Here is a 13,368-nt window from a genome sequence, read left to right as displayed (position 1 = left end):
CCAAGTCCATCGGGGTGTCCAATTTCAACCGAAAACAGCTGGAATTGATTCTGAACAAACCAGGCCTGAAATACAAGCCCACTTGCAATCAGGTGAGCTCTAGTTCACCTGGGCTGTGCCTTACCTTTTGTTCTTCACAAACTTCTTCCTTACTTGGTACTCCCCAAATCTCTTTTTCAAACAAGCTATTTAGGTTATAGCTATTTTCACTGAGACAGGAAATGTCAGTTATGGCTCAGGTTGACAAGAGAGGGAAGAACAAGACAGGGGAAGGCTGTTTGATTGACTGAAATCACAATTCTTAGAAGGAATACCACTGCACAGTAATACAATGTGTGCTGTACTGAAAATCATATAAAATCATTAATAAAACATGATTGAAATAAAGCACAGCAAAATTGTCTTGCTGCTGTATTGTTCTCATGGCACGCTAGATAATTTGTATTGGTTTCTTTCCTAAATTTGAATGAAAATATTTTTTAATAACTTTCAAAGACTTTTAACCTTTGCAGAATTCAGAGCCACAAATGCGCTGAGAATCGTGTGACTACAACTTCCTTCATTTGCACTCATCAACGCACTCAAGCAATAATTTCTCTTCTGTACAAATTTGTCTTATACATACTATTTGAAGTATTGAGTCAGGCATCATATAGGTTTAGCCCATATTTTAAATTACATAGTTTAAAACAATTAACACTGCTTGAACACTGTTTAAACACCTACACTTTCAGCAAAGATTGGTATCACTAAACATCATGAGTGACAAAGTATAATCACGTCTTTTTATTTTCATGGCACTTGGGATTGAACCAGAGGCCTCACTCACAGTAGGCAAATGCTCCAACACTAAGTTTTAGCTTGGGTCTGTAATAAATTATTTTGAGGTAGGCTCTCTCTGAATGATCTGGTTGGCCTTGAGATTTTAGTCTTCCTGCCTTACTCTTTCCAGTAGCTAAGTGTTTGTTACTATATCTTGTAAGATACTTATTTATTTGTTTAAAACAAGTTTTTTTTTATTGTTTTTATTGAGCTATATATTTTTATCTGCTTCCCTTCTTTCTTTCCCACTTCCCTTTCTGCCCTCCCAATAATCCCTACACTTCCAATTTACTCAGGAGATCTTGTCTTTTTCTACTACCAATGTAGATTATATCCATGTATGTTTTTCTTTTTTTAAAAGCTTTATTTATTTATTATGTATACAGTGTTCTGTCTGCATGTATCCATGTAGGCCAGAAGAGGGTATCACATCTCATTACAGATGGTTGTGAGCCACCATGTGGTTGCTGGGATGAACTCAAGACCTCTGGAAGAATAGCTAGTGCTCTTAACCTCTGAGTTATCTCTCCAGCCACCATGTATGTTTTTCTTACAGTCCTCATTGTTTAGGTTCTCTGAGGTTGTAAATTGTAGGTTTTCTTTGCTTTATGTCTAAAAGCTACTTATGAGTGAGTACATATTATACTTGTCTTTCTGGGTCTGAGTTTACCTCAATCAGTATGATGTTTTTCTAGATTCATTCATTTGCCTGCAAATTTCGAGATGTCATTATTTTTTTCTGCTGTATAGTACTTCTTTATGTAAATATACCACATTTTCTTTATTAATTCTTTGATTGAGGGACATTTAGATTGTTTCAGGGTCTGAGTATGACAAATAATGTTTCTATGGACATAGTTGTGGACATGTCCTTATGGAGCATTTTTTGGGTATATACCTAAAAGTGATATTGCTGGGTCTTGAGGTAGGTTGTTTCCTAATTTTCTGAGAAATCACAATACTGATTTCCAAAAAAGCTGTACAAGTTTGAATTCCCACCAATTCAGGAGTGTTTCCTCTACCCCACAACCTCTTAAGCATAAGCTGTCATCAATGTTTTTGGTCTTGGCTATTATTATGGGTATAAGATGGAATCTCAGAGTTATTTGGATTTGTGTTTCTCTAAAGGCTAAGAATGTTGAGCATTTCCTTAAGTGCCTTTCAGCCATTTTAGATTCCTTTGTTGAGAGTTCTTTGCTTACTTAAGACAAGGATTTGTGTGAATGTGTGTGTGTGGGGGGGCTTTGGAGCCTGTCTTGGAACTTGCTCTATAGTCCAGACTGGTCTTGAACTCACAGAGGTCTGCCTGCCTCTCTCTCCCTGGGTGCTCAAATTAAAGGCATGCACCCCACTACTCTGATAGCCCCCCACCCCATACATAGCTTTTGTTAATTTTTAGAGTAAATTGATTCAAAGTAGGGAGGTAAAATGGCCAAACATTGCCACTGGGTGGTATGTCTATGAAGTTTTTTTGGAAATCAGGGGTTCACTCTCTTGTATTTGTATCCCCTTTCCATCCTCACTCCTCCATTTCCCTTCTTCCTGTTCTCTGTTCTCACTCTCACTCCCTTTTCTCCTTTGATCTGTTTATGAAAGCAATCAAGCATTTTATCCTGTTAAAGTTCCCCACATGATAGGGAAAACTAGTCACTGATCACTGTGATAGTTTAGTAGGGTGCTTTTGAATTTCTTATACGTTGAGGATCAGAGTAAAAGGCTTGAAAACAGAAGACCAAAGCCATGTGAGTCCCTGAAGGCTAAAAGGCACGGCATTTCCCCATCCAGTGCAGCTGCTCTTGTTTATCTTTCTTCCCTTCTTTGTTCCCCTGAACACTGGGTCCTTCTACAAGGCTGCCACTTCTTCCCTCTCTAGGGGGCAAAAGGTTTTATCTTCAGCTTGTAGTCTTCTCACCCACAGGTATACCCAGTCCTTGCTCTAACAGGCTATAGCTTCATTCTGTAGAAACTGACAGAGACTGCAATTTGGAAATGGGAGATTTTAATCTTCAAATATTAATAAAAGGACAGAAGAAAGTATTTCAGGGAAAATTTGAAACATATTATACTTAAGTCAGTATAGAAGTAGATCTGCCCTTAAGGCACTTTTAAAAACTGCATGACATTGTTGGCTCATACATTCTAATACTGCTTTGTTTTGGAAATTTACAGGTAGAATGTCACCCATATCTCAACCAGAGCAAACTCCTGGAGTTCTGCAAGTCCAAAGACATTGTTCTAGTTGCCTACAGTGCCCTGGGATCCCACAGAGACCCAACCTGGTAATGAGACCATTGGACTTTATTTCGTTATGTCAATTATTCCGTGTTGACAAACATTAACTTTTAACCTTGCGGAAAAGTTCAACTACGAAGAAACAATTTAACAGTACAGCAGTTCTTATGCACCAGGGTTGAACTTCAGGCTCTCTAGTGGTCTTTTATCCTTGCTTTATAATTCTACCTGTTTGCAGCACTAATAAGCATAGTTCTAAAAATAGATTTTAAGGCCCAGTTTACAGAGATGACACTACATATATCCTAGCCAGACCATTTTGACAAGTGGGTGGAATGTAAAACCCACATTCACATCCTTTCTAGAAACTTCCTTATTTCTGCAATATTTAATGTTTAATTTAGGATGGACTTAGAACCATCTTCCCTCATAATATCAGCTGATGTTATACAGAAACCCAAAAGAGAATTCCCAGAAGAAAACATGATGTCTTTCAAAGTGGTGATATTGACTTGCAGAGTATCTAACATGTTACAAGAGATTTTTCAAGGGATATATGCAGCTGAATTCATGAACTTATAATTGTATGTGCATTGATATGTTAAAAAATTCCATAGGCTTATGATAATAGTACTGCTATTACATTTATCAGTGAATTCTGAGTTCTGTTTGTAGACTCAGAGGCAGTAGATTTGCATATGCCCACACTGATTGATAGTTTCTCTTTCTTTCTTCCTTCCTTCCTTCCTTCCTTCCTTCCTTTCTTTCTTTCTTTCTTTCTTCTTTTTCTTCTTCTTCTTCTTCTTCTTCTTCTTCTTCTTCTTCTTCTTCTTCTTCTTCCTTTCTTTCTTTCTTTCTTTCTTTTTTTCTTTCTTCCTTTCTTTTGTTAACTTGACACTTGACACATGCCTAGACTTATCTGGTAGGAAGAGGAAATTATAACTAGGCTTTGAAAAATAGTACTGGTATTACATTTATTACTGAATTCTGGGTTCTGCCCACAGAGGTTGATTTTTTTTCTTTTTTTTCTTTCTTTTTTTTGTTCTCTTTTTCTTTATTATTTTTCTTCTTTTCTTTTTTATTTTGGTTAACTTGACACATGCCTAGACTTATCTGGTAAGAGGAGGAAATCATAACTAAAAAAATTTTCTCCATAAGATTGGCCAATTGGCAAGTCTGTATAGTGTTGTCTTTATTAATAATTGATGTGTGAGGACCCAGCCCACTGTGGGTGTGGCCACCATTGTGGTCATGTGCTGTATAAGAGAGCAAGTTGAGTAAGGCAGTGGCCACCTTCCTCGATGACCTCTGCTTCAGCTCCAGCTGTGAACCCCTTTGAGGATGGACTGTGATGGGGAAGTGTAAGATGAGTCAAGCCCTCTCCTTCCCAGGCTGTGTTTGTCATGATGCTTTATCATAGCAATAGAAACCATAGCTAAGACAGAGCATGAGAAAGAAGACATTTGATGACTGTCAAAGACATTGTCTTTTGTCCTGAGATTTTAATAGAGTGTAGCCTTTAATGTAAAAGCTTGGTTTTCTTAAGTAAAGCAAAATAAAACAGAAGTTAATCAATAATAAAAAATAGCTTTTTGTATGCCTTTAAGTTCTTATTACTTCTGACACTTTTTCACCACTTGTCAGACTATTAATTTTTGCACTGCTCTTTTGCTCTAGAGAAGTTTTGCGTGTTCTGTAGGAATGCTGTGCTTATGGGTGAGGGGAATGGATTGAATTAGGATCATGCTATGTAGAGCAGCTGTCTTCAAACTCATGGATGGGGACCTCCTGCTTCAGTCTCCCAAGTGTAGGATTGCAGACGTTGCTCCCATGCCTGTCTGGAATTCACATGTTGGTGCTTTTTTTTTTTTTTTTTGGCCTGTGTCAGCACAATTACCTGAGCTCATGAAATTTTATAGCAATTCTGAATTCTTTCCTTACTTCCTCTCCCTCCTTCTCCATCTGTCTGTCTTTCTGTCTTTCTTTTTGTCTTTTTCTTTTTCTCTTTTCCTTCCTTCCTTCCTTCCTTCCTTCCTTCCTTCCTTCCTTCCTTCCTTCCTTCTTTCCTTTCTTTCTTTTTCTTTCCTTTTCATACTTTTAGTTATCAATTAATAGTATCTTGAAATGATCAATGGAAAAATTCTAGAAATATGCAATTCTTAATTTGAAATTGCATATTATTCTAAGTAACTTGATGAAATCACAGGCTGTCTGGGACAAGGATTGTCCTTTTTCAGTGTGTTCTCACTAAATCTACTCCATGTTAGCTATTCACTTGTTTGTTGTTTGGTTTATCAGGACAACCATCATAGCATGGCAGGGCTTGTGTTTAATGAACCTTTATTTTACTTAATAAAGATTCAAAAGCATGAGAATAGGAGTGCTTGAAACCTGGATTGGGCAAAAAGAGGCACTTACTTCATTTGATAATGGGCAAGTTCTCAGCTTAATGAAAGAGAAAATTTATACACTGAGATTTTTAAAATATATGAAAAGCGTGAATCTTCTATTCTGAAATTATCAAGAAGAAAAAGGAAATTCATGCTAGCTTTGTATACCATCAAACATAAGATTCACTTATTCATCAAATATAAGTTGGAAAAGTATCATTTCATATATATATATATATATATACAGATTTATAGTATATATTGGGATCAGTGCTATTCCCAGACCCTCTGAGGATGAAAGGGAGTATCTGTATTTCTGTTATATTCTATTATATGGATACCTATCGTACACAGTATTTATCTTCCCATCTATTAACGGGTAACATAGTTGTTTGCAATTTCTACAATAAAAAATAAATCTCTGTGAATACTTACAAAATTCTGCTTTAATTATACTATATTGTACTTTTCAAAGGTCTGGGAATATAGGTAAGGGGGCAACACATTCCAGATTTGTTATCTCTGTGAGTTTATGTCTGAATTTTTTTCAGGGTAAGCAGCGATAGCCCATACCTTCTGGAGGAACCCATCTTAAAGACCATTGCCAAGAAACACAGCCGAACTCCAGGCCAGGTTGCCCTGCGCTACCAGCTACAGAGGGGTGTGGTAGCTTTGGCCAAGAGCTTCAATGAGAAGAGAATCAAAGAGAACTTCGAGGTAAAGATCCAGAGCCATTTCTCCAGTTGGAGTTGGGGGGGGGTGGGTCAATTTCCCTCACATGGGAATACTTTCTATTTATTTGCTCCCATGCATTGCTGCCATGTGCTACAGACAGCAGCTTGAAAGGGCTGCAGAGAATGCCTTGGGCAAAAGCCTGGTTTCCTCCATACTAGTTTTGACTTTTACAATTTCTTTAACAAGCTGTATTGCATCTCCATTACTTCAGTTGGTTGGGAGATTCTTTTCAGAAGGCAGAGAACTTTAAATACCTTCATTTCTATTCTTTGTATTCTATGCTTTTCAAATCCCTGTTTGTATTAAGGACTACAATTTGGATCAAGATTAAATCCAAAGGCTAGAGAGATGGCTCAGTGGTTAAGAGCACTGACTGCTCTTCCAGAGGTCCTGAGTTCAATTCCCAGCAACCACATGGTGAATCACAACCACCCATAATGAGATCTGGTGCCCTCTTCTGGCCTACAGGCAGGATACTATATAAATAAATAAATGAATCTTTTTTTTTTTTTAAAAGATTAAATCCAAATACGATTGTTGGTTGGTTAACTCACTGCAACATTCCAATACATTTTTGCTTTTTTTCTTAAAACTTGCATAGTTCTGGCCATGGTTCTCTGTGTGTTTTCCATTAATTTACAATTATTTATATACTAGTGTGCTTTTTGAGGTATGGGATGTTATATATGGCCATTTCCCCTTAATCATTGTTTTTTCTCTATGAAGAAAAAAACTAGATAAATTTAATCATTGACTACATGAAGAAATCAATTATTAAAGTTATTCCTTAACTGCTTTCTTATGTGCACTATCTAGTCAGTGGTTTTTCATTTGTTTTGTTTAAAATCCCATAAGGTTAAGCAATTACCCTATATTTAGTTTCTGTATGTATGTGTGAGGACACACTCACCAGCACACAGTGGGTAACCAGAGGATAACTTGTGGAAATTGTTTCTCTTCTTCTACCACCGGACATCAGGGATCAGTGGTGGAACAAAGTGTTAGTAAGCATGATCACCTGCAATATGGCAGCCATATTACTTAAAGAATGTATTTTTCAGAAGGACTTCTGGTGGACAGATGGATGGACAGTGTCTTGGTTTCTTTTCCTACTGATGTGATAAAATATTCTGGCAGAAGCAACTTAGGAATAAAGGGTTTATTCTGAATCACACCTCAAGGGTACTGTCTACCATCGCAGGGAAATTATAGTGGCAGGAGCCTTAGGGAGCTGGTCATATTGCTTACACAGTCAAATGTAGAGACAGTTGAATGCATGCTCATCTCTTCTCTGCTTTGTGCAGTCCAAGATCCCCTGCTCAGGGAATGATCCTACCCACAATCAAGATGGGTCTTCTCATATCAATTAGCACAGGCATGCCCTATGATGCATCTCACTGATGGTTCTAGATTCTGTCAAGTTGACTATTTAACCATCACAGATACATTTAATAGATATAGATGATTATACAGATATATAAATTTACATAATATAACTAAATATAAATTATACATAATATCAGAAAAGTTTTTTCATAAAAAGAATAATGTATGATAATGTTTGAGAACATGAGATGATCAAGTGATATGGTTGAATTAGGGGAAGATATTCTTCCACACAGTCAAGTCTTGGAGAGGAGTTAGATTATGCTCTGTGACTTGGGGAAGGGGTCTATTCAGAGCTAGATCAAACTCCAGGGTAGCAAAGGAAGAAAAGTTCAACAAATTTTGGTGAGACTAAGTCTAATATTTCATCTAGATTTGAAAATTAATTTGGGAGTCTTTTTTTCCTGCCATTCTTAAGATTAGGGGTTGATGAGTCTTTCTTTTGTGAAGTGGATCAAAGTAGGAAAGAAATGGGTAAGGAGGTCCTGCCATATTTAGCCCAAAGTTCTGAGACCTGGGCCATCTGGAGGCCAATGGTGAATAAAATTCTTCTCTTAAAGTCACCCTTGTTGCTATCACCCTTGTATTTTTAGGTAGAGGAACACTTCAACGGCTTATTTATTTATTGATTATTTTTTCTGAATCTGTCTTTCATTCTAGGTGTTTGATTTTGAATTGACCCCAGAAGACATGAAAGTGATTGATGGCCTCAACAGAAATTTTCGATATTCTAAATTTTCATTGTAAGTAATGCCTCTAGACTCTTTTATGGGTTATTTTCTTTTTGTATCATGAAGGTGAGCCATGAAGATGTTCTAGAGGATCCAGGTAGCTAAGCATTTGCTTTTGAATGAGTGAGTTTACATATATATACACATAATACTTATATAATAGTAAGTAGTGATAGATAGATATATAGATAGATAGGTTGCAAACATAATGAAATTTCATACTCAAAGTATCCAGAAGTTGATTGAGACAGCAACTTTAAAGCAACCAGCCTAGCCGGGCGATGGTGGCGCACGCCTTTAATCCCAGCACTCAGGAGGCACGCGGATCTCTGTGAGTTCGAGACCAGCCTGGTCTACAGAGCTAGTTCCAGGACAGGCTCCAAAGCCACAGAGAAACCCTGCCTCGAAAAACTAAAACAAAAACAAACAAACAAACAAACAAACAAACAAACAAAACAACCAGCCTAAGTTCTCAATAGAGAGGGCCTCGAACAGAGAACAGGGCCTACTTAAGTGAGGCTTCTAGGTAAAAGGGCACATGACAGCAGAAAGGTTGCATTACTAAACTAGATGCGTTCAAACATCCAGCAAAATCCAACTGGGGAAGTTGAGGCAGTTCCTAATGACAGTCCTGAGCAGAGAAGAGTGAGCCCCTAGGGTGAGGATTCCAAGTAGAACAAACCCTAGAAGAAAAAGATAACAGTATCCAAATGGGTGTTTATAACATTCAGCAGAGACCTGGGAATATGGAGATCTACCAGTGACTGGTGGTGAGGAATTGAAGTCAAATACTAGATTCAACAGAACCAGGGACTCTAGGATCTGCTACTCAAGAATGCCTTTGCTGACATTCTGTGAAGTTTTCTTTATTATGGAAAGCTCAGAGTTCAAAGGAGGGAGCGAGAAATTATGGAAAACATTTAGATTATTTCTTATCACTAGAAGTGCTAAAGAGACTGGAGATCTCTTGACTGGAGGGGGTTGTTTGAATAATGCCTTTGAGCACACAAAGCTGCACAGCTAATAAGGGGAGGGGACACATCTTACCCTTGACATTCCTTGGCAGGTGGGAGACATTCTCCTCTTGGGAGTAAACAAAGTGCTATGGGAACAGAGTTCACACAGCAGGCCAGTATATTATTATATGCAGGTCACAGGGGAAGATGAGGCAGTTCCCATGGCTGAACTTCCAGCTTCTTTTTCCCATGGCAGGCGATTTACATTATGGAAACCTCTCGCTGTTCTCAAAAGCATGATGTTTTCACTATTTAGCTGTTTCACTGCTTTCTTCATTCCCTGTCAGAGTTTTTTCATGGGCGGTGGCGGGGGGGGGGGGGGGGGGGGATCCCAACCCTAGACAAAGGGCCCAACCGTAGACAAGAGGCCTCAGAGGATACATAGAGACAAAATACTTTGGGTCTTAAATGCAGGAAGTGGCAACTCTGCTTCCAGAGCCAGCTTTTCAGTGAGCTGAAACAACACACGAAAGTATTTTAATATAGTGTCATTGCAGAAGACTCACCTGATTTTCAGAATAGGTTTGCAACAGAGGAAGGCATCCCTATGGACCTCAGAAGAGAGAAATTCCTTCTGAAGTTCATGATATGTAGCGAGACCCAAGACAACCCCATTTCAAAACTGGCCAATCTGGGGCTGTATATTGGTTGGTTCATCACTTCCTAAGCAACACATAAAAATAGACATGAAAGCCTAAACCATCATTCTCAGCCCCTGGGAGATAGAAATAGGAGGATGAGAAGTTTAAGGTCATCCTTGATACACAGTGAGTTCAACTGAAACACAGAATACATGCGACCTTGTCCCCCCAAATGGTCAAAGTTGCATCACTGTGAATTGATATTAAAGAATACACTATGACCTTCGGCCAAAATGAATGTCTTCAGGGTTCACCTGCTCATTATACTCAGAGAACAGATTATTGCTCATGATATCAGAGGCCCATGAAAATACTTTCTCATTAATGTGTATTATAAGCAAGAGAAATAAAAGAGAATTCAACAATAATGAATGTACAGCTGTGCATCAAGACTATTTAACTTTGTTTCCACTAAAATCTATTCTAACTTTGTTCATACTAAAGCAGTATAACATGTACTTTGAATAATCTTTGTGGAAGATGAACTCTCAAAGATGATATGAATAAGTCCTAGGGAAAACATAATTCTCTTTCAGCTTCCTCCTCTCAGTGTCCATTGACATTTGCCCTGGGACAGTCTTTTACCAAGCTACATCAAAGGTGTCCTTTGACCTCCACAAGCATGTCTTGGCACACAGACAATCATAATAAAATTCTAAGAATAAAATAATTAAATCAGTTGATTCACAACCTTAATTGCTGATGTATTTTCTTGCATTTAGCAAGACAGGGTCCACAGAAGTTTTTCTGGCTTCTCAAGTCATAACTGTCCTCATTTTGTCTATCAGAGGTGTGACTCGTGAACAACCAGTGTTTCTTTTTCTCTTTCAGTGCTGTGGATCACCCTTATTATCCATTTTTAGAAGAATATTGAGCATGAGCTGTTAAACATTACAGAGACTCTCCTCCCTCCAGACAATGTGTATCTGTACTTGGTGGAGTGGTTGAGAAGCAGGATTCCTGCCTCCATGTGCTTGTCAAATGTTACACAAATCTCAAGTGTTTTTCTTGATGATAAAAAAAAACCCACACAAATTACAGAGAATTTATAAAATAAAAAGAAATATTTGATGTGTCTTTCTTAACTTTTATGTAATTTCATGACTGCATTGTTATTTTAAAAATTAAAATCAATTTCAACACATGGATAATATACTTTTAAATGTAATGTTTATAAATTATCAAACTTTATTCAAGAATTTTAGAGCACTTTTCTAGTTGTAAAGAATAGGTCTTACTAACTTACTTGATTTCTTAGTTATCGAAGCAGGTTTGGCAGTGGCATTCATTCTTTTTTTTTTATTACCTAGCAAAATTTCGTTGAATATCTGTTTTTCCTCCAGGTACTGCTTTATAATAAATTAGGAAAATTTAAACTAAGTTTACATATAAATATTTTTAAGTGGGGAGTTTTGTTTAGATAAATGGCATAGGGGAAGAGAAGGGAGAGAGAGAAAGAGAGAGAAAGAGGAATAGAGAGATATAGAGAAGAAAGAACATTTTGAATATGAAAGTCTACAGAAAAGAGTAGGCTACTAACAAATTAAAACCTAAAGTATTCAATGAGAAATGGTGAGGGTGGAATGGGGAGGGGGTGGACTGGAGAAGGCTCAGCGGGTAAGAGGGTTTACTGTTCTTGTGATGTGCTTCACAGCAAACATGTTGGCACTGCGCAATTGCATGTAACTCTAGGACACCTAAGTCCATCTTTTGGCCTCTTTGGGCACATGTATTCATTTGCACTTACCTGCTCCCCAAGACATATACATAATTAAAAAGCAAAAATAAGATAAAAAGAAATCAATTAAGTATCATTTGGGAACTAATTCTTTGTAATCTCTTATATTTTTCTTTTAAATTTTACTTTTTGATGTTTTGTTTATTTTTGTTTTTGTTTTTCTGTTTTCTTCATTGTTTTCTATTCACTATTTATTCTGTTCCTTATCTTTATTTTTTCTTAAAATCAGTTCTTTGAGAATTTTGTATGCATTGTGTTCACACTTGCTGTGGGACAATGGTCTTGTACCCTGTAAAGTTTTGTAAGTTGTACTGGTTTAATAAAATGCTGATTGGACAGTAGCCAGGCAGAAACAGCAGAATTCTTGGAAGAGAAATGGCTGATTCTGCAGTCCTAACCCAGATGCAGAGGAAGCAACATGAGAAAGCCTTGCTCATCAAAGATACCAAGCCATGTTGCTGACACAGACAAGAATTCTGGGTTAATGTAGGCTGTAAGAGTTAATAAGAGGCCTGAGCTAATAGACCAACCAGTTTATGATAAATGTAGACCTCTGTGTATTTCATTGGGACTGAACAGTTCCAGGACCAGGCGGGACAGAAATCTCAGGCAATGCATATTTATCCTCACCTCTTCCCAGATCCATTCCCTTCCCTATCCATCCAACATAGTGTCCTAAAAAAACCAACCATACCAACCAACCAACCAACCAACCAACCAACCAACCAACCAACTGACCACTCGACCAAACAAACAACCAAACAACTAACTAACCAACTAACCAACCAATCAAACAACCAAGCAAAAAACAAATAAACGCCAAAAACAGAAACCTCTTAAGATTAGTTGTGCTACCAAAATAATTTTGGATGTGTCATCTTTCACTGGATGTTATCAGCTAATAAAGGGATACACATGTAGAAGAAACTGTCACATGTTCTTCTAGTACTAACAATTGACATGTGTTCTGTGCCTAGGGTTAGGAACATATGAGTATCTACCTGCTATCATTTCTACATTGTTTTTACATGTGACAAGTGGAGGGACTGACTGTGCTTCATTCTACATTTATTCAACAAGTTTGCATATTGAACAATCTTGACGTGTAGAGACAGCATCTCCCTGCAAGGAAATGTGAATCATGTCTAATAAAGTAAACAACTAATCTCCTTGTTAAAGAGGCAGCCATGCTTACTGTTCATTGTAAATAATATGGGTTCCCATTACTCGTTTTACTCAACCTACTGAATGTTCATGTGCCATTGAATTATTTCACTTCATGCTCTGAAACCTAGAAATTCAGTAAATGATGCAAAAGTGACCTTACTTTTGAGCAACAAATTCTCACTTATCCCTTACCCAGGAGTTTCAGGGTTTCTGCCACCATGTACAAAACATATCTAACTAGTTTATTGGTTTGTAAGAAAGATTATAATCTTGACCTTCCATTTCTTGACAATTATTTGAAGTAAATTGAAGAGTGGGAAGAATGGTAGCAGAGTGGGAATGTTAGTTGCTATTTCCTTCTTTCCTCCTTTCCTTCCTTCCTTCCTTCCTTCCTTCCTTCCTTCCTTCCTTCCTTCCTTCCTTCCTTCCCTTCTTGTTTTTTTCCTTCCTTCCTTCCTTCCTTCCTTCCTTCCTTCCTTCCTTCCTTCCTTCCTTCCTTCCTTCCTTCCT

The 13,368-nt window shown here is 37.6% G+C and overlaps 1 protein-coding gene across 1 annotated transcript in view; it reads left to right on the top strand.

Annotated features, from left to right (window-relative positions):
- Window positions 1-11,038, top strand: part of LOC126501679 (aldo-keto reductase family 1 member C15) — a 29,169-nt gene extending 18,131 nt beyond the window's left edge. Inside the window, exons 6-9 of the mRNA XM_050142475.1 lie at window positions 2,992-3,101; window positions 5,996-6,161; window positions 8,226-8,308; window positions 10,785-11,038. Of these exons, the coding sequence (XP_049998432.1) occupies window positions 2,992-3,101; window positions 5,996-6,161; window positions 8,226-8,308; window positions 10,785-10,827 (402 nt within the window). The 3' untranslated portion in view covers window positions 10,828-11,038. The remainder of the gene's footprint in view (window positions 1-2,991; window positions 3,102-5,995; window positions 6,162-8,225; window positions 8,309-10,784) is intronic.
- The last annotated feature ends 2,330 nt before the right edge of the window (window positions 11,039-13,368 follow it).

This window comes from Alexandromys fortis, unplaced genomic scaffold (assembly GCF_014885135.2).
Source record: "Alexandromys fortis isolate MF-2015 unplaced genomic scaffold, M_Fortis_MF-2015_v1.1 scaffold_5, whole genome shotgun sequence".
NCBI classification, from domain to species: Eukaryota; Metazoa; Chordata; class Mammalia; order Rodentia; family Cricetidae; genus Alexandromys; species Alexandromys fortis.
Note: the sequence above shows the minus strand (reverse complement) of the source record. Positions and strands in the feature narration are given on the sequence as shown.